Below are 25,505 nucleotides of genomic sequence, written 5' to 3' on the forward strand. Positions count from 1 at the left end.
CACTTAGCTTATACTCTCTAACTCCATCTGTGTTGTTACAAATGGCAAGATTTCATTCTTTTTATGGCTGAGTAATATTCCATTGCATATATGTATACACCAAATTTTCTTTATCCATTCATCAGTTGATGGACACAGGGCTACTTCCATAATTTGGCTATTGTAAATAATGCTGCTATAAACATGGGGTGCATTATCCATTTGAATCAGTGTTTTTGTATTTGGGGGGTAAATACCCAGTTGTGCAATTGCTGGGTTACAAGGCAGTCTATTTTTAACCTTTTGAGACACCTCCATCGTGTTTTTCACAGTGGCTACATCAGTTTGCATCCCCACTAACAGTGCATGCAGGTTCCTTTTTCTCCACATCCTCTCCTGTACTTGTTTCTTATGGTTGTTGTTGTTGTTGTTGTTTTCCGGGGCGGGGGAGGTGGTTATTCATTCTAAGAGGTGTGAAGAGAGATCTTGTAGTTTTGATTTGCATTTCCCTGATGATGAAGAATGTTGAACATCTTTTCATGTATCTGTTGGCCATCTGGATGTCTTCTCTGGAGAAATGTCCATGTTTCCTGCCCATTTTTAATTGGATTATTTGTTTTTTTGGTATTGACTTATATTACTTCTTTATATATTTTGGTTACTAACCCTTTATCATATGGCATTTGCAAATATCTTCTCCCATTCCACAGTATATTTTTTATCTTTGCTGATTATTTCCTTTGTATTGCAGAGCTTTTTATTTTGATGTCCCAATAGTTTTGCTTTTATGTCCCTTGCCTCAAGAAACATATCTAGAAAAACATTACTATGGCTGATGTCAGAGAAATTACTGCCTGTGCTCCCTTCTAGGATTTTTATAGTTTCAGGTCTCACATTTAGGTCTTTAATCCATTTTGAATTTATTTTTGTGTATGGTGTAAGAAAGTGGTCCACTTTCATTCTTTTGCATGTGGCCGTCCAGTTTTCCCAGCACCATTTGTTGAAGAGACTGTCTTTTCCCCATTGGATATCCTTTCCTGCTTTGTTGAAGATTAATTGAACATATGGTTGTGGGTTCATTTCTGGGTTTTCTATTCTGTTCCATTGATTAGTATGTCTATTTCTGTGCCAATATCATGCCATTTTGATTACTGCAGCTTTGAAATATAACTTGAAGTCAGGAATTGTGATGCCTCCAGCTTTGCTTTTCTTTTTCAAGATTGCTTCGTCTATTTGGGGTCTTTTGTGGCTCTGTACAGATTTTAGGATCGTTTGTTCTAGCCCTGTGAAAGATGCTTTTGGTATTCTGATAGGGATTGCATTTTTTTTTTTTTAAGTAGACTCCATGCCCAGCATGGAGCCCAGCAAGAGGTTTGAATTCATGACCCTGAGATCAAGACCTGAGCTGAGATCAAGAGTTGGTCACATAACCAACTGAGCCACCCAAGCATCCTGATGAGGATTGCATTAAATGTGTAGATTGCCTTGAGTAGTATCGACATGTCAACAGTATTCTTCCAATCCATGAGCGTGGAATGTCTTTCCATTTCTTTGTTATCGTCCTCAATTTCTTTCATCAGTGTTTTATAGTTTTCAGAGTTTTTCACCTCTTTGGTTAAGTTTATTCCTGGATATTTTATTGTTTTCGGTGCTGTCATAAATGGGATTGTTTTCTTAATTTCTCTTTCTGCTACTTCGTTATTAGTATTTGGAAATACAACAGAATTTTATACATGGACATTTGTATCCTATGATCTTACTGAATTCATTTATCAACTCAAGCAGTTTTTTGTGGTCTTTAGGTTTTCTATATAAAGTATCATGTCATCTGCAAATAGTGAAAGTGTTACTTCTTCCTTACCAATTTGGATGCCTTTTATTTCTTTTGTTGTCTGATTGCCGTAGCTAGGATATCAAGTACTATGTTAAATAACAGTGGTGAGAGTGGACACACACGTCTTATTCCTGACCTTAGAGGAAAGGCTCTCAATTTCTCACCATCAAATATGATGTTCACTGTGGTTTTTTCATATTTGGCCTTTTTTATGTTGAGACATGTTCCCTCTAAACTTACTTTGTGGAGGGTTTTTGTTTGTTTTTTAATCATGACTAGATGTTGTACTTTGTCAAATGCTTTTTCTGCATCTATTGAAATGACCATGTGGTTTTTTTATTCTTTTATTGATGTAATTTGTATTGATTGATTTCCAAATATTGAACCACCCTTTCAACCCAGGAATACATCCTACTTGATCATGTGAGTGGTTTTTTAAAAATGTATTACTGGATTGGTTTGCTAGTATTTTGTTGAGGAATTTTGCATCTGTGTTCATGAGACATACTGGCCTATAGTTCTCTTTTTTTGTGGTGTCTTTATCTGGTTTTGGTATCAGGGTAATGCTGGTATCATAGAATGAATCTGGAAGTTTACCTGCCATTTCTATTTTTTAGAAAAGCTTGAAAAGAATAGGTATGAACTCTTCTTTAAATATTTGGTAGAATTTGCCTGTGAAGCCATCTGGTCCTGGACTTTTGTTTGTAGGAGATTTTGAGTACTGATTCAATATCATTGCTGGTAATCAGGCTGTTCAAATTTTTAAATTTCTTCTTGTTTCAGTTTTGATAGTTTATATGTTCCTAGGAATGTATCCATTTCTCTTAGGTGGTTGTTGGCATATAGGTTTTCATAATCTGTTACAGTTTTTTGTTTTGTTTTGTTTGTCTTTCTGTGGTGCCATTTGTTATTTCTCCTCTTTCTGGGGGTTGTTTATTTAAAATCCACCCTCTTTTTCTTGTGAGTCTGGCTAAAGGTTTATCAATTTTAATCATCTCAAAGAGCCAGGTCATGGTTTCATTGATCTGTTTTATTGGTTTTTAGTTTCTACATCATTTATTTCTGCTCTACTGTATTATTTCCTTCCTTCTACTGGTTTGGGGTTTTGTGTGTTCTTTTTCTAGCTCCGTTAGGCATAAGGTTAGGTTGTTTGAGATTTTCCTTGCTGCTTGAGGTAGGCCTGTATTGCTATGAACTTCCCTCCTAGAACCCCTGTTGCTGTAGCCCAAAGATTTTGGACTGTTGTGTTTTCATTGTGTAATCTGTAATTTCTGATTTCTCAGTTGACCCATTTATTGCTTAGTAGCATGTTATTTAACCTCTACATATTTATGTTCCTTCCAGTTTTTATAATTTCTAGTTTCATTGTATTGTGGTCAGAAAAGACGTGTGGTGTGACTTTGGTCTTTTTGAATTTATGGAGGCTTGTTTTGTGGCCTGATATGTGATTTGTTCTGGAGAATGTTCCATGTGCACTGGAAAAGAATGTGTATTCTGCCATCTTAGGTTGGAATGTTCTGAATATATCTGTTCGATCCATCTGATCCAATGTGTCATTCAAAACTGTTGTTGATTTTCTGTGTGGGTGATCTGTCCGTTGATGTAAGTGGGGTGTTAAAGTTCCCTTACTATCATTGTATTGCTATGGATTGCTTCCTTTACATTTGTTATTAACTGCTTTATATGTTTGGGTGCTCCCACGTTGGGTGCATAAATATTTACCATTGTTATATCTTGTTGGATTGTCACCTTTTTGATTGTACAGTACCCTTATTTGTCTCTCGTTATAGTGTTTTATTTATTTTTATTTTTATAGTGTTTTAAAGTCTATTTTGTCCAATGTAAGTATTGCTACACTAGCTTTCTTTTGATATACTCTGCATGATAAATTCTTCTCCATCCTCTCACTCTCAGTCTGCAGGTGTCTTTCAGTCTGAGACGAGGCTCTTGTAAGCAGCATATAGATGAGTCTTTTTTTATCCCTCCTGTCACTCTTTTGATTGGAGCATTTAGTCCATTTAAATTCATGGTAATTATACATAGGTATATATTTGGTGCCATTTTGTTACTTATTTTGTGGTGCTTCCTTTAGTTTTTTGCTGATCCTTATTTTGCTCTCTTCTCCCACGATTAGTTGGCTTTCTGTAGTGATAGACTTGGATTCCTTTCTCTTTATTTTTTTGCATCTCTATTACTGGTTTTTGATTTGTGGTTACCACTGGTTCGTATGTAACATCTGTATATAGCAGTCTGTAGTAAGCTGATGGTTATTTAATTTGAGCCCATTCTTTACTCCTCTACCCACCCCCCACATTTTAGGGATATGGTGCCATGGTTTTGTGAATCCCTTGACTGATTTTTACAGATGTACTTATTTTTACTGCTTTTGTGTTTCCCACTTTTCATACTCTCACTTATGGTCTCTCCTTTCCACTCAAAGAGTCCCCTTTAACATTTCTTGTAAGGCTGGTTTAGTGGTGATGAATTTCTTTAATTTGTCTCTCTGAGAAACTCTTTCTCTCTCCTATTCTGACAGCCCTGTGGGATAGAGTAATCTTGGCTGCAGATTTTTCCCTTTCAGCCCTTTGAATTTATCATGGTAGTCCCTTCTTGCTTGCAGTTTCTGCAGAAAAATTAGCTGATAGCCTAACAGGGTTTTTCTTGTATGTAACTTTCTTCTTTTCTCTTGCTGCTTTTAAAGTTGTTTCTTTATCATGACTTTTTGTCATTTTAATTAGTCTGTGTCTTGGTGTGGACCTTCTTGAGTTTTAGGAGGATATCTCTGTGCCTCCTGCTTCTCAGTATCTGTTTCCTTCCTCACACTAGGGAAGTTCTCAGCCATTGTTTCTTCAAATAAATTTTCTGCCCCCCCTTCTCTCTCTCCTACTGGGATCCCTATAATGCGAATGTCATTATGCTTGATGGAGCCACTGAGTTCCCTAAGTCTATTCTTGTTTTCCATAATTCTTTTTCTCTCACCTGCTCAGCTTGATTACTTCCCGTTACTCCATCTTCCTGGTCATTACTTTGTTCTTTTGCTTCCTCTAGCCTGCTATTTATTCTATTAAGTGTATTTTTTTTAAGATTTTTTATTTATTTATTCAACAGAGATAGAAACAGCCAGCGAGAGAGGGAACACAAGCAGGGGGAGTGGGAGAGGAAGAAGCAGGCTCATAGCGGAAGAGACTGATGTGGGGCTCAATCCCATAATGCCGGGATCACTCCCTGAGCCGAAGGCAGATGCTTAATTGCTGTGCCATCCAGGCGCCCCTATTAAGTGTATTTTTAACTTCAGTTGTGTTCTTCATCTCTGATTTTTTTTTTTTAATCTCTGTGTTAAGGATCTCACTGATGGCCTCCAGTCTTTTCTTAAGTCTAGGGAATATCTTTATGATCATTATTTTAAATTCCCTATCATGGGGCACCTGGGTGGCTCAGTGGGTTGAGCATCCGCCTTCAGCTCAGGTCATGATCCTGGGGTCCTGGGATCAAGCCCCACATCGGGCTCCCTGCTCAGCAGAGAGTCTGCTTCTCCCTCTCCCTCTGTTCCTCTCTTGAGCGTGTTCTCTCTCTCTCAAATGAATAAATAAAATCTTTTAAAAAAATATCACTATCAGTGATATTACTTATCTCTGTTTTGCTTAGGTCTCTTGCTGTGATTTTTGTCCTTTTTTTTTTTTTTTAAGATTTTATTTGTCAGAGAGAGGGAGGGAGAGGGCACGCACACAAGCAGGTGGAGTGGCAGGCAGAGGGAGAAGCAGACTCCCTGCTGAGCAGGAAGCCCGATGCAGTCTGTACCAGATCCCAGACCCTGGGATCATGACCTGAGCTGAAGGCAGACGCTTAACTGACTGAGCCACCCAGGCGCCCTGTCATGCTGTCTCTTTAAGGGCAGAGACTCAGCTTCCTGTCACCCTCTGGGCTCTTCCAGAGCCAAGCCCACTGATGTTTTTTTTTTTAAGTTCCAGACTTTTAAGTCCCACTGGCTAGAATTCAGAACATTTGGCCCCTCTCATTTTCAAAGCTAAATGCTATGGCGATGTAGCTCCCCCTTGCAGGCTCCCCAGTGTGATCATCTGCTTCTTGTCCCTCCCCGAAACCATGGCTCCCTCTGTCCGGTAGGCAGGCCTGTGGGGTTTAGCACCCCAACCATGTCTCTGCATTTTCTATACTCTCCTCAAACTGGCCTCTTCTCTACATTTAGTTGTGGAGTTTCTTCTGCCAGTCTTTGGGTTTTTTTTTTTTTTTAAGTAATTATTTTAGTAATGTCTGTCCTCAACGTGGGGCTCAAACCCACAAGCCTGAGATCAAGAGTCACTTGCTCTTCCGATGGACCCAGCCTGGCGCCACTCTTCTGCCATCTTTGGGTTGTTTTCTGGGTTGTTTGCACTGATGAAAGTATTTCTAGTTATATCCATGAGATGAGATCAGTCTAGGCCCTCCCATTCTGCCATCTTTGCCAGGAGTCTCCCACTGAGTCTTGATTTAAGGTCTAGCATATAATCAACTCTTGTAAATATCCCATCTGTGCTTGAAAAGAACGTTCTCCGGTTTTTGACCTAATGTTACATATACGCTTATTCGTGTGAGCTTATTAAATTTACTGTTAAAAATATAAATAAAATAGACTTTTTATTTTATATTAAGTTGATCTGATAACGACTGAGAGAAAAATTTGTTAAATTTTCCCCCAGTGATGGTGGATTTTTTTTTTCCATTTCTCCTTGAGGTTCTGTCAAGTTGCTATACATGTTTTGAAGATGAGTTGTTAGGTACATTCTAGTGTAAAAATCTTCTTTCTGGTGAGTTGAACCTTTTCATCATACACTGTGACCCTCCTCCTCTCTAATGAAAGCTTATTGCCTTCAAGTCCACTTCAGCTCTTACTATAGTTATGCTGGTTCTCTTGGTTTCGTCCCATGGTGCTTGAGTCACTCATGGCTGGACTAGAGTTGCATTTCTCCAGTGAGGGTTTTTCTGGACTTCTGCAGGCTGCCTCAAGGTATGTTAACCCAGGACCACACTGAGTTACATTCCGCCCTTGAAGTTTTCCCGATTACGGAGATGGCATGAATGTAGGACAGAATGTTTGTGGGACTGGTAGTAGTTACCCGTTTTAGGGGGAGGTCTATTTTTCCCCTTCTCTATCCATTGTCAAGATGAAGACCAATTTCTTTGCTGTCCTTTTTAGTAGATTGAGTTTGTTTCCAGCTGATACTCGTGCGGAGGGTGTAGCTCTTAGTGCAGAGTCTCCTCTGAGAGGGGCTGCTTTGGCTGGTTCCTACGCTTCAGCCCATATCTCTGGCGTACACGCAGCCATCGGAAAATCTCCAAGCGCTCAGGGCAAAGGCTGGCTTCCACACTTGCTTAGCCCTTCAAGTTTCCAGTTTTTATTTGTTTTGGGCCTTTGGAAAATTTTCACTTTCTTGCTAGTGTGGTGATTCATGCAAAAAAATATTTTTGTTATTTTGTCCTCCCAATAAAAATAGCTTCAGGCTAGACCACCCTGGTGCCCTTGTAAATTAAAAAATGGATATCTCCACTTATTCTTTTTATAAATATTCTAAAATCAGGTTTTATTTGGTTGTGATTTCTGTCTGGTATAGTCTAAGGCTTCAGAAACGAAGACGGAAGATGATTCAGCATTCATCTCACATAGGCTACTCTTCTTCCAACTGAAATAATGAGTAGCTGTGAACCAAAAGCCTGACTTAGAATTCTTTTTACCGTCTTACACTGTGCACTCTAAAACCAGGGATGGGGGTGAGGAGCCATTTTTGGTGTTTTAAAAATAATAACATTGGGGGCACTTGGGTGGCTCAGTCGGTTAAGCATCTGACTCTTGATTTTGGCTCAGATGCTGATCTCAGGGTCGTGAGATCAAGCCCCACATCGGGCCCATGCTGGGCGTGTAGCCTGCTTAAGGTTCTCTCTCTCCCTCTCCCTCTGTCCCTCCCCTCCCTGCTCGCTCTTTTTTTCTCAAAAATTAATAATAACTTTTGAGGTGCTCCAAAGAATAAAAATATATTGCTCCCTTAAACTGTAAATTCACAAGACTAAACATCCTTTTTATACTTTATAGTTTCCTGTCTTCGAATGTACCTTCCTAACTATTAGATTCAGGTATCCGTTGTTTGCTCTGCATCTTTGGGGAAATCAATTCACTTTTCTGTGCTTTAGTGTCATCTTATGTCAGTGGGAATATAGTGGTACCAACTTGTACTGGGCTTATAGGTAGGATTAAATAAATAGTGCATGGAAAGCCCTTTGCATAACGCCTGGTGCGTAATAATCATGGAGTAAATGGTCGCTGCTTTTGCAGCCGATATTCTCTTTAATTTCAGAATCTTATTTTATTCCAATGCTTTTCTCAGGTACGTGCCCATTGAAGATCTGCTGGAAATTTATAAGAAACTCTATGGCCGAGAAGTCATCACCAAAAATGCAATTGTTGACTGTTCATACCTTCAGTTCCTGGAAATGTAGGTGTGACCCAGAGGGACGTTCGTAGCTGATTTTAGTGTGACTTCCTTGACTCACTTTTTGACGTTTTAGTTTCCGCAGTTGGATTTTGGATTTCTGGAGCTTTGCTTTTTTTCAAAGGCAGTTGCATGATAGTAGATACATGCGGATGGAACTTGTTTTTTATTTGCTTCACTTCTTTACACAAACCACAACTCAACAGGCAAAATTTCTGTTCATGTTGCAGGTATGGTGAGATGTTAGCCGTTTCCAAGGTAAAGGCTTCCTTCTTCCAAAGCTTCATTTAAGGGATTATAGAGATACCAGAAAAAGCACTTCTTGATAAGTTTTCTCTTTTCTGTGCCATAGCTTTATCCCACTTATTCCAGGAAGTCTCCATTTTTGGTGGAACAATTCCAAGAATATTTCCTGGGGGGACTGGATGACATGGCGTTTTGGTCCACTAATATTTACCGTCTGACAAGCTACATGCTAGAGAACGGAACCAGGTGAGACACTGCCCCACTTCCTCCACCGGTCTTTCCTGCCCTGTCCCTGCCTCTCCTGGTGTTGCTTTCAGGTTTCCACTTGATGAAATGAAAAGGTCTCATGAAGTGCCAACCTCTCCTAACCAAGGAGGAAAAGAATGGAAACTCTCATCTCAAAACTCAGACGCACTCCCATCTGGTTACATGTGCTGCCGTTCCCTTAGGGACAGAAAGATCCTGAAGAACTGTGGTCGGTGCCAAGGACCCCCGTCCACCTCTGGGCTGTGTGTGTCGTCTTCAGGGAGGACCCGTGCTGTGCACAGGCTCCAGCGGCCAGGGTACAGCGGGCCTCCTCTCCACCTGCTGCCGTGTCAGGGTTCAAGGGTTTCAAAGAGCACTTCACTGAACCCTCCCCCACTCCAAAGTCAGATCAGAAAAGGATGCATTTGTAAGTCCCAGGCTTCTGGTGGGGTCGGACACTCAGCCCATATGGGACAGTGTCTGGAGCCTCGCTCCTTTTCTGCTCCTGCCCTGCATGTCCGGGAGGAGTGTCAGCCAGAGCCTTGGACCCGGCTGTGTAGAGCGGGGTAGACTGGGGTGCCCCACTTCCAGCTGCAGGAGACCTGGAGGCTCACAGAGTCCGCCTGCTGTGTGAGAGAGCCAGGGCTCCTCTCAGATGCAGTTCAGAACCAACCTGCTGAGTGTGCGGCCCACCCCGGCTGCCGAACTGAGTGGGTGGGGTGGGAGTCTGGAGGGGGAGCAGAGGGGGCAGCACCCCAGGCAGGAAAGGGCAGGGTGCGAAGCTCGAGCAGCAGCCAGAGAGTGGAAAAGAGGGTTCTAGGGCTGGGTCTACACTAGGCGGCTCTTCCAGGTTGAAGAGCATAGGGCTGGGGTTCTAACAGAGGGACCTAAATCCGTGTAGCTTCGGGATATTATCCACTGGATGATATTCTTTTGCCCTTAGAAACAGTTGCTAGTATTCAGAAGAATGTTAACCATAATTATACATTGTGATTTGAAACAAAATTCTCTTGCATGATAAACTGGGTATTAGGCTGCAAATATTAAACCTGTTTTAAACAGTTGGTGAACAGTAAGGTAAGCAGTCCAATATAAATACTATTTTTTAATAGTGCACTAAGCCTCCTGTGAAGTCTCCAAGCTCTCCTTGTGTGGCTATAGGTTTTTAGGTGCACACAATGATAGAGGATGGGCTTTGGAATTTCAAGACCTGCCTCTCACTGCTGAGTTATCCCAAGCAAGTAGCTAACCTCCCTAAGCTTTATTTTCTCATCTGTGAAATGGGGGCGGTAATAATTCTATCTTTATCAGGGGGTTGTTGGGAGGAGGACGTGAGGTCACTCATGTAAATGGTTTAGCATGTAGGAAGCACCTAATACATGTTGGCTACTAGCATTATAATTATTATTGGAAGGAAGTTAAGTTTATTTTGGTCGTGTGTGTGTGTGTGTGTGTGTGTGTGAATGACCTGCATTTATTTGTTTTATAAAGTCTATGTGTCATGATCCTCAAGTGGAGAACAGCTTTGGTCACGTTGTCCAAAGAGCTACGGACGGCTGGGCTTTATTCTTTAATTAGGAGAGCTGTTTGGGAAGAAACAGATTTGTCTCTTGATCTCTGTTCTAATTTGTCAAGGCGGAAAATTCCATGAATTGATGGCATCTTTACACACACAAAGGAAGATTCATCAGAATTTGTGGAACTTTATGGGAACTTTGGAGAAGGCTCCAAAGAAAGATACAAATTCGGGAGGGAAAGAAACTGTGTACATATTTTCATATCACAAGCATTTCTTAGCTAACTGATAATTATCTTCCAAAGCAAATCTGTTGCTTGAAACTCCTAGTGTGTCTTCCTATAGAAACAGTGGAAGAACGGTGGTTACATTCCCAGCCAGAGCTCTGCTTAATTCAAGGGTTAACGGTAACTGGAGTGCTCTTGTTGCAAGCCTGCCGTCTGGATCCTGGTGGTGGAGTTTGAGGAATTCCCATCCAAATCTTGGTGGGAATTCGAGGAAGGATCTTTTCCTAAGCTTAAAGCTGGCCCTAAGCAAGATTTTCAAAGACGTTTGCCTTCAGCTTCTTCCCACCTCATTTTCTGAACTCCTTGCCCCGTGGAGTGGGCTCCAAACTACCCCAGCCTCCCTCCGTGACCCCCGTCAAATCTTCCTCCAGAATGGACTCTTCTAATGCAACCCTCCCTCCCTCAGTGCTTGCTTTCAGAGGCGAGGGAAAGCTCACCTCTTACTTTCTCTCAGTGGCCTTGTCCCTTTACATATCTTTGTTTTTAAAGGAATGAGATTGAGAAAGTAAAACCTATTCGAGCAGAAATGGGCATGATCGGGCAGAGAGGGGCGCAGTTGGGAGTCCGTTTCTTTCCATCTTGAACTCCCGGCTGGTTCACGGTTCATGTTAGTGTGGGGCCGCTCAGCAGGTGGGGGGGGGGGGGTATGGACGGGAGGGTGGCTGTGAGTGTGGGTGACCCGAGTGTGGGGCTGCCTGTGTTACCATCCTGCTACCTGCAGTCAGCCCATCTGCCCCCATCAGGTAGGACTGAGGTTCTTCACCCGTCGTGTCTGGCTCTGCAATAAGCACCCCGACATTAGACCGCTGGAGGCGGCTTGCGGCGCACTGCCGATTCTCAGTAAAACTCATGCTTGTAGAAAAGTGCCTGATTCATTCGACTCTTTCCCCAGTGACTGCAGCCTGCCTGAGAACCCTCTGTTCATTGCATGCGGCGGCCAGCAAGCCAGCACCCAGGGGTAAGTGGATTCCAAAATTGTTCCTAGAAGAACGTCTTGGGGCACTGGGGTGGCTCAGTTGGTTAAGCATCTGACTCTTGGTTTCAGCTCAGGTCATGATCTCAGGGTTGTGAGATCGAGCCCTGTGTTGGGCTCAGTGCTCAGGGCAGAGTCCGCTTGTCCCTCTCCCTCTGCTCCTCCCTCCCCTCCCCCTTCTCCTTCCCCCTCTCCCTCTCTCTCTCTCATAAATCTTAAAAAAAAAAAAAAAAAAACCATCTTGCTGAGAGCGATGCTGAACAGACACTGAAGCCATGGGGTTTGTAGACAGAGGCTCAGATTCCAGGTCTGCCATTTACAGCCATGTGATTCTAAACAAGGTGCTATTTATTTATTTATTTATTTTATTTTATTTATTTATTCGAGGTACAGCTTCCTCCTTTGGCAAAATAGAAAAAAAACAGGTGCAGGGGCCCCTGGGTGGCTCCGTCGGTGAAGTGTCTGCCCTTGGTTCGGGTCGTGATCCCAGGATCCTGGGATCAAGCCCCGTGTCGGGCTCCCTGTTCAGGGAATAAATAAAATCTTTTAAAAAGAAAAAAAAATGTGCATATTCCCAGAATCATGGCCTGGACGGCGTGCAAGAAAGGAGGTAAACAGCACATCGTAAGGTGCTCACTGAACGATAACAATGGCAGTTAATAGTATTATTACTCTCATTATTATTACGCATAACCTTTATCCACATTTCACCCTGAGAAAGTCATTATTGATGACAGAGGGTGAGGAGAAGATTTTCAGGCAGTTTCTGAGGAAGAGGGTCAGAGGTGGTATTCCTGCTGGGGTGGTGTGCCAACCATGTGCCCTTAAAAGCTGTCTTCATATTATAAATACCAGTAAAGCGACATTTCCTCCTCTCTCGCTGCCAGGAGCCGGTTTAGGCACCAAGGCCTCGTTGTGAGCAGGACAGAGCGCGTTCCTGCTCGACCAGGGCACGTCCCGGCAGGTGCATGGGCTCTGAACAGACTCCCGATACTCTCAAGTGTTAGGAGGGAAAGGGATGTCCCGAAGGGCATCCCAACCCTGTCACAGGGGAAGAAGCGGTATTTCCACCGAGATATTTCAGGGTGAGCGAGGGTTAGATACTCAAACAGGGCCCAGCAGTGAAGGGTCCTCAGGTCAGAGAGAATACAGAGCTTCAGAATAACCGAAGACAGGCAGGAAGGCTCAGTTAAGCCCTCATGGTGGATTTATTTAAATTAGGTCAGTCTTTTCCTTTTTTTTTTTTTTTTTTTGGTGACTGACTTGAGTGCCTTTTTTCTTTTTTTTTTTTTTTACCATTTCTGTGCTTGTTAACTTTATTATTTTTAGTGGTTATTAATTTTTTTAAATTTTATGACGTTATGTTAGTCACCATACAGTCCATCCTTAGTTTCTGATGCAGTGTTCCAGGATTCATTGTCTGCATATAACACCCAGTGCTCCTTGCAATGCGTGCCCTCCTTAATGCCCATCGCCGGGCTAGCCCGTCCCCCACCCCCTCCCCCCTGACCCCTCAGTTGAGTGCCGTTACATGGGGCTTGCACTCTCTAGGCTGTCAGGTCCCTACGCTGGCTGTTGCATACGTGCCCCTTTGCTCACTGCTGCGGTGGGGCCTTCACTTCAATCACTTGGGAAGCCCGTCTGGCTCCTCTAGGCACCTGGTTTGTGGTCTCGCTAGAATGCACGAATTTGAAAATGTACTCTTCATGTAGGATTCATTCTAGCGTGTCTTTGGAGATCAATCCATTTGCCCACACACCAGTTTCCCAAATAGCTACACACTATTTCTTGACCACTTGTGTGAAATACTGAAACGCCTTAGATTTTTTTTTTTCTTTAGTAATCTAGAAGAAATTCACACCTTTTATGCTATAGGACTTTGAGGCTCTGGGAAGTATTTTTGATAAGGACAGGCTTTTAAACCTTGGAAACATGTTCAGGAAAAGTCCGTGGAATGTCCCATGAAGGTGTTTCTCCTTCAGCTTCCAGATATTTGAATGCTATGGTCTCTAACCACCAGTCAACTTGACATATTCTTCAGCTCTGTCACTGAGGGGCCTGTTCACGCAGTCTGACCCATTTTGTTTGTTCTCGCTTTTCAGTAGCTCAGGAGTGCAGAAAAATGATTTCCATAGGAATCTGACTGCATCCCTAACCAAAGATATTAGGAAAAATATAAACTATACCGAAAGAGGCGCATTCTTTAGCGTGGATTCCTGGACCTCGGTAAGAATTTTCTGCTTCCGGGGGGCGGGAGGGTGAGATGCAGGGACATGCTGCCCCCATGATCTTGTCCTGTAGACTCACTGGCTCTTCATTCACTGAGAGTCGCCTGCACCTGAGCCAGGCCACAAAGATCCCTGGCCTCCGAATCTGGTTTTTTCCAGAGATGCTCTGAGATCTGGGTCTGGACCTCCATGGCCTTTGGAGAGTCCGGTGGAGCCTGAGGTGGCCCCAGGCCCCCAGGCCAGTCCTGCGTTGTCCTTAGGCAAACCGTGTCAGCAGCGTAGTAGGCTCACTGCGCGGAGCCCCACGCGGGGGGATGCTGCGTATGAAATCCGCCGTGAGATCACCCTTTAAGTGTCAGACACTAGACTGGGGGTTATAAGACGGAAGAGAAATGGACTCTGACCTTTAGAAAATGTGTTTAATTGGGGTGATAAATACACAAATAATCATATATAAATACAATGCAAATAACACACGGGTGGGGAATACTTTGCCTGTAAGAGAAGTCTCGTATCTTTTCTGTCCATCAGAGAGGGCTTCACAGCATTTGGGTTAGGCCTCGAGTAGTAGCTAGTATTTCATCAGTGAGTGTGTCTGTCTTGGGAAAGTTTGGGGATATTTGGAGATACGAGTGGACTTGTTTGCCTGGAAAACAAGACAGGGATACAATGCACTGGGAGGGGTTTGGAAAGGGAAGCAGGCACGGGATTGTGAAGGGCTCCGAAACATCTGGAGAGGGGTTCATACGACACTGTCTGGTGCCTCTGGGAGCTGGGCCTGGGCGGGGCAGGCCTGCTTTGCGGCTATGCTATCCCACGGGGGGGGCGGGGCGGGGGCGTAGTCGCCCTGAGAAGAGCCCCACACTTGGGTTACTGCTCTGCTCTTGCTGCCTTAAGATTCTTAATAACGTAGGGGCACCTGAGTGGCTCAGTCAGTTGAGCGTTGGCTCTGGTTTGGGCTCAGGTCATGGTCTCGCAGTTGTGGGATCGAGCCCCACGTGGGGCTCTACGCTCAGTGCAGGGTCTGCTTCAGAGCAAGGCCCAGGGGGCCTGAGGATGAGCGTCTGGGGGCAGCCTGCCGGGGCGCTCGCAGGGAAACCAGGAGCACAGCCCTGCCCCGCAGGGCCCTCTGCCGGCTCCACACTGGAGCCCGAGCTGTGCGGGCCGCCCTGCGGCTCTGAGCCCACTGCGCTCTGGTCCAGGCCAGGCCTCGGAGCCCTGGCATGGTCTCCTGTCGCCCTTGGGTGGATTTAGAGTTATGCCCTGGACGTGGATGGATCTAGCACGGGGCCAGGTTATTCGGGGCCGCTTAGTCTGCACAGCCACGTTCGGAACACTTCAGATCCCACGCTGAGGGGCTTGGCGTCCCCTTGCTTGTCTCGCTTCCAGCGCTTGGCAGATGGCCTCTCGTGCCTAAGCAAATACAGCAGACACCTCCCTCTGGCTGTGGTTTGGAGGGTATTTTTGGCATTCTGGTAGTGGTCCCATTCGTGTGGGGGAGAATACACACACGCACACACACACGTAGAATCATAGTTCTAGATTGAATGAATGTTTAAGCTGTTTTACTCCATTAAATTGATTCTGTTACGTTCTGCAGGTTTGTACAGTCTCCTGTGGTTCAGGTGAAGGCCCAGCTAACTCTTGCCATGCTGGCGTGAGCGCCAGGGCCGTAACTGCCCTCCGTGCAGACTGGGGGGTCGTGATTTCCCTCCCTAATTGCTCACCCCAAGGGATCCTACTTATTGATGGGAATTGGCGCTTTGTTTTTAGCACTTGTCAAAACGGGTTTCCTTTAGAAAGTCTAATACTTTTGATGGGAAATAGTAGTTTTGTGGATTACGCCATGTGTCTTTATCTATGATGGTTTTGTGTTTCCAGGATTCCCTTATTTTTATGTACCAGGCTTTGGAAAGGAACATATGGACAATGTTTACAGGCAGCTCCCAGCCGTCAAGGAAACACGTCTCCAGCCCCTTGGCATCTTACTTCCTGTCAATTCCCTACGCAAGACTCGGTTGGTAGGTATGAGTTTCTCCTACTCCCGAGTGCTGTCGTATGAAGTTCACTCAGTCATTCCACAAGTGTTTGTGGAGGCAGCTCCTTAAATTCCAATCGATTCCTCTTCCACAAAAACATTAATATAGTGGTCGAGTTACTGTGAAGTTGGAACGATTTCCTTAAAATGGGTCAGAATGGGTTTAAATGCAGGGAACTTTCCCTTTACAGAATGATTACAATGATGAAGGGTTCTAGAACAATCGCAAAGCTTCGACGTTCTGAAGGTGTAATGTTACGGACGTTTGGGAATCTCCTGATGCTAGAAGCAGCCACGCAGCGGTGACGGTCACGGGGTATCATCGCTTCATGCGACAAATCCTAGTACTCCACAATAATTGTATACGTAGAACGTTGGGGCTTCCTCTGAGTTTCATAATCAGCCTAAACCGAGCCCAAGTACACGGAGGTTTGGGAGAAACCTCTTTTTTCAAACACGCTTCTTAGGTCCAAATGACATTGTTTCCCTTGGAACGATTTGCCGACAGCCCTTTTTGGGGGCCACGGATGCGTTCAGCCCCAGCACAGGCGACGAGAGGTGAATGCTGTGTTTCTTGGCCGGTCCCCTGTGCATAATGGCTCTTCTTGGCCGCCTTCCTGACAGAGCCAGAGAAGGTCTCCTGCTGGGCTTGCTGCCACGGGGGGGTGGGGGGGTGCAGAGGTCCCCAGCATCTGGCCCCAGGAGCCGGGGAACAGCAGTGTGGCCGTGGTGAGTGTGTCTGGTCTCCTCGTGGGCGGCAGCCCCTTTAGAAACGACTTTTCTCCTTTTTCTCTCTGTGCTGCCGTTGAGTCCTTCTGGGGCCATAAGAACCAGAATAAATACCTGATTTCTGGTCTTTCTAGCGGCCCCAACAAAGACATTTGAACCTTTGCTTTCTAACCGGTGGGTCATAGACCCTCATTTGGAAACCTGCACTAAATACGTCAAGCATTTAATTTCTTCACAGTACGAGGTGCCCTGTGCGGCTGTGGTAGAAATAACACGGGGCACTTCACACACGTTGGTTTGCTACCTGGTCCCTCAGAAGGCAGCCTGTGCCGTCGGCCGGGTGCCGATTTCCTCTCTGTTCTCCGGGAGCCCAGGATCGCGCTTAGCGGCTCGGCGTTTGCATGGAGAACGTGACGCTTTGTGAAGGTGCTTTTCACCGGCTCGAGTCCTAAGGTTCAGAAATGCCCAGGGCCCTTCGTGTGTCCAGGGTTGTTGTCGTGTTTCTTGGACAGCAAGACCGAATCACACAAACAATACAACCTCAAGTGGATATTGTCCGCAGTCACGCAGGGTGAAAGCATCAAGAGGACGTTCAAGGGTTGGGTTCTAGAGAGGAAAGAAGCAGGCAACCGTCTCACCCGTGGCTCTCCGTAGGTACTGGACGGGGGCGCTCTCTCCTTCCCCACAGGGCGATGACCTCGGCTGACCTCAACCAGGACGGGCACGGTGACCTGGTGGCGGGCGCCCCGGGCTACAGCCGGCCCGGCCACACGCAGGTGGGGCGCGTGTACCTTCTGTACGGCAACGAGCTGGGCCTGCCCCCCCTCGACCTGGATCTCGACAAGGAGGCCCATGTGACCCTGGAGGGCTTCCAGGTGAGGCGCCCGTCTCCTGGTTTTCCCTTCTCGTGTCCACAAGCCACTGCGCGTCTCACGTGGCAGGTTCCCCGGCACGAATAGCCAGGAACGGGAATGACAAGAGCAGCCAACGGCTGGTGCCCCATGTGTGGGACACTTGTCGTTTTCAAGATCCTGTTCATTTATCTCATCCTGTCACTAACGGAATGGGTGGCCCAGTACCTGGGCGAACACACCTGCTGTTCTCTCAGAGCTGCTCGGAGCCGCTGGTCACGGTCAGGGTGTGATTTCTTGATGTTACAACCCCCCCCCTCCGACTTTAAGCTTCCCTCTTTTTATATATGAATTTTTATTTCGTAAGAATGTTAGATTCACAGAACAGCTGTAAAGACAGCACAGAGTTCCCAAACACCCTATACCCGGTTTCCCCTAAGGTAACGTCATACGTAATTGTGGTGTCAAAGTGTAAAAATTAAGAAACGGACACGGGTCTGTGACCCCTCCCTAAACGCCAGACTTCGCTCAGATTTCATTCCTTGGTTTGAAGCGGTGCTGCATCCCCAGAAAAGTCCCGCAGGGACTGTACGAGAAATGCTCCTCACGGAGTCAGCATCGGTCCTGCTTGGGAGCCCCAGGAACCTGGAAGGTTCTCCCCGGGACGTAACCGGCATCCGTCCTTACAAGAGCAGGAAGGAGGGGCAGGCAGTCTTGCGACTGGCGGCAGGCGAGGACGGGGCTTTGGTGGGACTGCACGCTCCGGGTACCCGGCAGCAGGGGACGCAGTGCTGGACTTTGGGTCAGACTATTGTTTTTGTCCGGGGGAAACCATGAAAGCTTCTGCTGTGGAGTTAATGCTGTGAGGACAGGACAAGATGGCATGCCAGGACGTTCCTGTACACGTGAACGTACAAGCTTAACGACCAGATAGAAGGAGCCCTGAATCTGAGCAGTGACCCTCAGTTGGTTGGCCAGCATGTGAGGTTCTGATGTCCCAGAGGGACAGCATTTTCTGGAACCTTCTGCAACCACATGAGAACATTCTGAAATAAGTCTCCCCATTCCTGTTGCTCCTTATTTCTTCACTAAGCCATGCCCGTGTTGGACTATTGGGTAAAATCTAATCCCTTGGGCTCCTGCAGACCGGGAATGAGAAGGCAGCTTCTGCCCGTGGAGGGCGAGAAACTCTCTCAGACACTTGGGGCAGGAAGGAGGCAGCTCTGTGCTCTCTTCTCCCGGTGGCCTCTGATAATCTGGACGATGGCCAGCCTAAGGCATGGGCTAGGGGTAGGAGGGCTGCACTCCGGCCTAGGCCGCAGGTAGCCGTTCCGTGTCCGTCTGTGGGACGAGCGATCTGCTTGATGATTCCGTGCTTGTTGGGGGGACAGCGGGTTAACCCGTAGGAGGGCTGGACGTGCCGCTGGTGGTGACGAAATGAGGCCGGCCCCAGCCGCCAGCGCCCTTACTGACTGGCTGCCCCGACGTGCTTGGGGCCCGGAGCAGTCCCTTCTAGTTGATCAAGGTCCCGCCTCGTCGGAAGGCGCCGTCTTCACAGACGCCACTGTCCGCAGGTGCAGCGCGATTGGCCAATAGATAATTGCTGTGGGTTCTGGGACGTGTGTGGCGCAAACCTCCCTTGTGCAAGACTTCATTGTTCTGCACGTTGTGAAAGAACAGGGAAACGAGCGAGTGGCTTTTCAGTCTGGTTCTAGAGAGCAGGAGATGAAAGGCGGAGAAAACCCTCTCAAGAAAAGGGTCCCCGAATGGGCTGGTTTTCCATCTGTAAACCGTGGACGTGGGGATACTAAACGTACCTGCCCCCGTGCACGTGAGGTGCCGAGCCGGGGGTCGACAGCGGTGCCGCCCACAGAACCTTCCGCACGGATAGGAGCATTCTATTGCTGGGCCGTCCCACAGGAGGACCACAGAGCACAGTGGCTTTTGAGCACTTGAAACGCATCCAGTGCGACCAAAGCTGAATTTTTAGTGTAACGTGGGTTTAACTGCAACAGCCACATTTAGCTAGTGGCCACCACGTTGCACAGCGTAGCCCTGGAACATTCTGAGCTCATCACATGGTACCCATTGTTGCTGGCGTATGGGGTTCTTATTTTGAATATTTTCCAAAGGGAGTCTGGTCCTTCATGTTGGGACCATTTTCGAAAAACCTAGAACCTGTGAGAATGGACCCTTATCTTTCTGGCACCATGTCTCCCCCCACCCCCTCCCCAAGCAGACAGACAGACATGCCCGAAACATCACTGGGGCAGAGCACCCAGCGGGCCGGCACGCTGTGTTCCAGGTCGCTGCAGATTTGTCCCTTGGCCCTCGGCTTCCGGGTCGAGTACCCGGGTCCCTGTACTCCCAGGAAGTCGCATGCTCTTCTGAAGGCTGTGGCTCAGCCCGGGGAGGTCACTGGTGCCCCTTCAGCCCTCAGGTCGGTTTGGCTCGGCCTTGGCCGTGTTGGACTTCAACAGGGACGGCGTGCCTGACCTGGCCGTGGGAGCGCCATCGGTGGGCTCGGAGAAGCTCGCCTACACGGTAAGGCTGAGGCCACAGGTGGAGTCGGGGAGGGGGAGGGGGAGGCCGGGTCGGGCGGAGCCTCTGTTGAGAGCAGCCAGCCAAATGTGCCGGGCCAGCATTTGTGGGAGATGATCTCGGGTCCCCCAGTTTGGGCCCTTGATGTGACCTTGGGTTACCTAGCGGCGCTCAGTTCCTGCCTCCCTTGGTCTTCGCTTGGCCTCCTGGGTTTCCAGATTCCACCAGAAATTTTACTCCCTCCGTCCCCACCCCCACCAAGATGCTGAATGGTAGTGAGGGGGATGGGGTTCCAGCCACCCCAGCGCCCCCCTATCATCACAGCAGAGCGGTGACTTCCTGGATCTTCCCTCTCGTGTGCAGAACCCGCCTGGTCCCTGTTTGCTGGCCGAGATCCTGGGTCCTGTGGCATGGGCTTTCTGTGTGTAACCCCCCAAAGGTCAAAGGCCTTTCATCACTCTCTACTGGCCAGGACCTCACCGCGAGCTCTTTGTCCCCGCCTCCTCACTCTCTGCTTCTAGACTGTGAGCCACTTGTCGTCTCTGGACCCACAGGCCCTCTCGCTCAAGGACGTGGCTCAGACGGCTCCCTCCAGCCGGAAGGTCCTTTCTCCCCTTTGTCCTTTAGGAGTGACAGGGCACCTGCTCTGGACCTGCCGTCCAGCCCCTGGTGTAGGCCACACGTCCCTGTCCCCACACCGCAGCCTCTGCCCCCGTTCTAGCACTTTCCACACCACGTGTCACTGCCCGTTGGCCAACCTTTTGGGAGGACAGAGTGTGGTCTTATTTATCACGGTCTTCCCGCACTTGGCTCGTGGTGGAACATAAATGTTCTCGATCGAGTGGAGACCAGCGAGTTGTAAGACAGGAGATGGTTCAGGACAGAGAATGATGGCACCGTGTGTCTCGGGGCTGTGGACACTGGCCGCACGGCATGTCATATTCCAAGAAATCACGGCCAGGTCAGGGAAGGCCTCACGCGGGGAGGTGAGTGGGTTGTCCAGGTGGCACACTGAGCAAGTGTGGGTGGTAGGCAAGGATAGGAGTGACCGTTTCAGCGTTGGGGGCCCCAACATGCTGTCGCCCAATGACACATGTAAAAACCACTTCAGCCCAGCGGCAAACACACAGGACTGGTTTGTCTGTCGCTGAGCTCCTGACTGTGGGGACTCGGGTGATTTAGGTCCTCGCCCCCAAGTCTCCTGCAGTGACATGAGGTTCCTGGGTCACCAGCCCCGCCTCTGACTGCCCCATGGCTTGCCTTCGCCCAGGGTGCCGTGTACGTCTACTTCGGCTCCAGACAAGGAGGAATGTCTTCTGGCCCCAACGTCACCATCTCCTGCCAGGTAAGGGGGCCCCCTGGGCCAGGACCTCGCCACCTCCTGCAGTCCGCCTCTGAGCTAGACGTGCTCTCCTGGTCCCCCTACAGGACACCTACTGTAACTTGGGCTGGACGCTCGTGGCCGCAGACGTGAACGAAGACGGCGAGCCCGATCTGGTGATGGGCTCCCCTTTCGCGCCAGGTGGAGGGAAACAGAAGGGCATGGTGGCTGCATTTTATTCTGACCCCAGCTGGAGCCAACAAGGTAGTGCTTGCAGGGGTGGGGCGGGGAGGGAGGGGCAGAGACTTCCCTGCTCTAGTCTGTCCTTGTGCCTGTGGGCTTCTGCCTTTCTCCCACCTTCCACTCTCATTTCATCTACATTTTCTAACACCTCTTCCTCGTGCAGATGAGAGTATCTACCCGTGTCATCCAAGTGATACGGGTGGAGTCACTGGACACACACAAAGGGGCCCGACTTCCAGGTCCAGATCCCAGGGGGCCGCTAGGGTGTTGGCAGAGGCTTTCCATGGAAGCCTAGGAACCGCGAAGGCATCCCGGTGATGCCCCGAACTACCCACTGGGGGCTGTCTTTATAGCGCGTCCCCCACTCCACAGAAGTGGGCTCCAGAAATGTACTTCCGTGAAGCGTGGGATCCGTTTCTGACACTGGGGCCCCTGGGAGCAGCTTGGGGTACATAAGAGCTCCGGCAGAGACTCCGCCCGCCCCTCCCACCCCGGCGGCCTCCCTCGTCAGGTAAAAGGCACTGGTTGTCTCGTGTAGAAGAGCTGGCCGTGGAGGCGGCCAACTGGACGGTGTGGGGCGAGGCGGACTTCTCCTGGCTCGGCTACGCCCTCCACGGGCTGCGCGTGGACAACAGAACCGTGCTGCTGGTGGGGAGCCCGACCTGGAAGCACGCCAGTAGGTGAGTGCTGCTGTGGGGGCCCCGGGACCCGTGAGCCGGGGGCCTGCCAAGCGGGGGCTCAGAGGGGCCGAGTTCTTACCCCGCCAGGAAAAGGTGGCAAACTCTCCTCCTTCGAAGCTGAAACGTGAGCTAGGAAGGAGTCCGCCAGGGCTCCCGTGACAGTCCCACAGACTGGGTAGCTGAAGCCACAGGAAGGAATTTCTCCCAGTTCTGGAGCCTGGGAATCCGAGGTCGAGGTGTTGGTGGCGTTGATCTTGGAGGCCTCTCTCCTCGCCTTACCGACGGCCGCCTTCCTCCTCTTCTGGGTCTGCGCCCGTCCCTGGTGTCTTTCTGTTCTTACAAGGACACTAGTCCTATTGGATTAGGGCCCCACCCTGATGACCTCAGCGTAACATGATTGCCTCTTTGAAGATCCTATCTCCAAACACACACATTCTGAGGTGCCGGGGTTAGGACTCCAACGTGTGGACTTTGCAGGAACACAGTTCAGCCCGTGGCCGTGGACCTCCCTCTGCCTGTGCTCCGTGGGGAGGCAGAGTGGTGAGCCTCGCCTCTGGAGAGTCTTCATACTGCCACCTCCGCAGGGACGGGGAGAGTGGGCTTGTCTTTGCTGGAACCGGAATACTTGGCCGGCTCTTCCTCCTCCGCCTGTGTGTGCTTCATTCCAGTCTGGGCCACCTGTTCCACACTCAGGAGGAGAAACAGAGCCTCGGACGGGTGTATGGCTATTTCCCCCCCAACTGCCAAAGCTGGTTCACCATTTCTGGAGACAAGGTATGGCTGCCGCTCCCTCCCCAGGACAGTGGACACCGTGGAGCGCTTTCCGAGCTGCCCGGTATTGATTTATTGCATTTCACAGACGATGGGGAAACTGGGGGCCTCCCTATCCAGTGGCCACGTGCTGGTGAACGGGACCCGGAGACAAGTGTTGCTGGTTGGAGCCCCGACTCACGGTATGTCACGCGCCATGAAACTTGGCTGCATTTTAGTCAGGTGGCTCCTTGACCACATCCTATGGGGGAAAGTTGTGAAATCTGGAGCCAGACAGACCTGATTGTGAATATATCCTTTTCTCATTAATAGCAAGTGGCATAACCTGGGGGAGGTTACTTAACCTGCCTGAACATTAGTATCATCATCTGCAAAATACAAATTATAATATCTATCTCATAGATTCATTGAAAATCCCCCATGAAAGTAACCTGTGTTTTTAAAGCTGCTGTCCTATTGAGCTTGGAGCGAGAGGGGAATTGAGAAAATTCTATAAATTGGTTCACTGGGACTAGGTCTGCTCTGAGGACATATGTAAATAAAACATGATTTTATTTACTTTATGGGAAAGAGTTTTAAAAAGGCAACAAAAACTCCCTTCAGGCGCCTGGGCGGCTCAGTCGGTGAAGCATCTGCCTTCAGTTTACGTCATGATCTCAGGGTCCCGGGATCGAGCCCCATGTCGGGCTCCCTGCTCGGCGCGGAGTCTGCTTCTTCCTCTCCTGCTCATGCTCACTCTCTCTCAATAAATAATTAAAATCTTAACAAAACATACGCCCTCAAAGATGATCAAAGTGAATCATGTTAATTGTAGAAATTTGTGAAAATACAAAGACGTATATGGAAATCACCCCTTATCCAGATATCTAAAAACTTAAGCTCATACTAATATACACACACACACACACACACACACACACATATACGTGTGTGTGTATAAATTTTCACACCTAATTTTTAAATTTTATATCCTGAGCATGTCATGTTACTAAGATTCTTCTACAATGTGGTTTTTGAAACCTCTCACATTTGTTTCCGTGGGCACATTTACCAACATCATCCTATTGCTGGAAATTTAGGATGTGCCCTATTTTTCACTGTTGTGAATAAGGTCTTATCTCTTGAACATCCATGTACAGAAAACTCTGTCTCCTGAATAGTCTTTAAAATGGATTCCTGGACTAGAGGGTCCACTAGTAAGGCTCTTACATATTGTCAAATTATTTTTCAGGCAGATTTTTGTTTCACACAACATTAGAATAATAAGCAGAGTGCATTGGGCAAGAATGCACTCTAGCAATGGCTAGAATTTTTCTTTTCCCTTTTCTTTCTTTCTCTTCATTTCATTTTAACTAGGCTCCATGCCCAGCGTGGGGCTTGAACTCATGACCCAGAGATCGAGGTGCATGCTCTGCGGACTGAGCCAGCCAGGTGCCCCAGAATGGCTAGATTTTTCACCGCATGATTAAGGACACAGCACTGTAACCCCAGAAACTTGCTGACTTCGCTTTGGAGAAGTTGGGTTTTCTCCCTTTCGCAGAGACTAGGAGGTGATTTCCAAGTTCTTGCAACACCCATTAGTGATCTTATTTGCTTCCCTTCTCCTTCGACTGCAGTGCTGTGATTAGAGCTTTCCAGACTTTAATGTCCTTACCGTCTTAGTGTTTTCCTGTTACAAAATACTATATAACATATAGAAAGGTTAATTTACATATCTGTATTATATATACATTAACCTTATTTATGAGAGAGCGAGAAAGAGAATATCCGTATCCCTCGGTGTCGTGCATCGCGGTTCTAGGATACAGACTCACCGAACTTGAACAATCAGATGGACTTGCAGGGTGACCCCTGAGGGCGGCGGTCGGGAACGTCACTGTCAGGCCCGTCCCTCTCCCCCTGGGCTCTGTCTCCCGCTCCTCAGAATCTTTGGTTCAGAATGTGGTCACTGGATACAAAGAATCACTTAAAGAGTTAGTGGGGATTTGAGGGTGCTGGTGAGTAACTAGAAGTATTTTCAGTATGAAAATGATAATACTCAAAAGTGGCAAGGTCGAGCTGAGGTGGGCACTCACAGTGCTGGTGAGAGGTGAACTGACGGACGCTGCCCTTCCAGAAAGGTCTGGCAGAATGGCAAGAGCCTTAAAGATACTCATTCCCTTGGATGCTCTTTGGACCACTTCTAAGAGTCTGCTCTCAGAAAATATTCCGAACTGCAGGGAAAGATCTTTCTCACGGTGTTGATTATAATAGCAAAAAGTTAGAAATGGCCTAAATGCAAAACATATAAAATTTTATAATCCGCAACAATCTTCATTTTGTTTAAAACGTGTATGGCTATCAAGCTCCAGAAAGATATACAAGTTCTAGAACTTCTTTATACTTTTTGGGGGTATTTTCCACACCTTTTATAAGGATGTGTAAAAAGTCTTGGCATTCGCAAGTTTGACGCTCAGAGTTTTGACTGTTTCACAGGAATCCTGAGAGTCAGTGACAGGAAGTAACACGATTTGTAGTTTATCTGAGTATCTGAGTTGCAAGTA

The 25,505-nt window shown here is 47.6% G+C and overlaps 1 protein-coding gene across 3 annotated transcripts in view; it reads left to right on the forward strand.

The window, feature by feature from the left end:
* Window positions 1-25,505, forward strand: part of GPLD1 (glycosylphosphatidylinositol specific phospholipase D1) — a 63,137-nt gene that overhangs the window by 29,577 nt on the left and 8,055 nt on the right. For 2 of the 3 annotated variants that reach the window (XM_087857962.1, XM_045800512.2), the window contains 13 exons: window positions 8,188-8,295; window positions 8,523-8,550; window positions 8,645-8,784; window positions 11,480-11,545; window positions 13,663-13,786; window positions 15,670-15,809; window positions 17,244-17,430; window positions 19,840-19,950; window positions 21,218-21,292; window positions 21,376-21,532; window positions 22,050-22,191; window positions 22,860-22,965; window positions 23,051-23,144. In XM_087857962.1, the coding sequence (XP_087714088.1) occupies window positions 8,188-8,295; window positions 8,523-8,550; window positions 8,645-8,784; window positions 11,480-11,545; window positions 13,663-13,786; window positions 15,670-15,809; window positions 17,244-17,430; window positions 19,840-19,950; window positions 21,218-21,292; window positions 21,376-21,532; window positions 22,050-22,191; window positions 22,860-22,965; window positions 23,051-23,144 (1,478 nt within the window). The remainder of the gene's footprint in view (window positions 1-8,187; window positions 8,296-8,522; window positions 8,551-8,644; window positions 8,785-11,479; window positions 11,546-13,662; window positions 13,787-15,669; window positions 15,810-17,243; window positions 17,431-19,839; window positions 19,951-21,217; window positions 21,293-21,375; window positions 21,533-22,049; window positions 22,192-22,859; window positions 22,966-23,050; window positions 23,145-25,505) is intronic. The other variant, XM_087857963.1, reaches the window with a different exon arrangement.

Source organism: Ursus americanus, chromosome 32, assembly GCF_024610735.1.
Source record: "Ursus americanus isolate L20-20 chromosome 32, mUrsAme1.1.p, whole genome shotgun sequence".
In the NCBI taxonomy this organism is placed as follows: Eukaryota; Metazoa; Chordata; class Mammalia; order Carnivora; family Ursidae; genus Ursus; species Ursus americanus.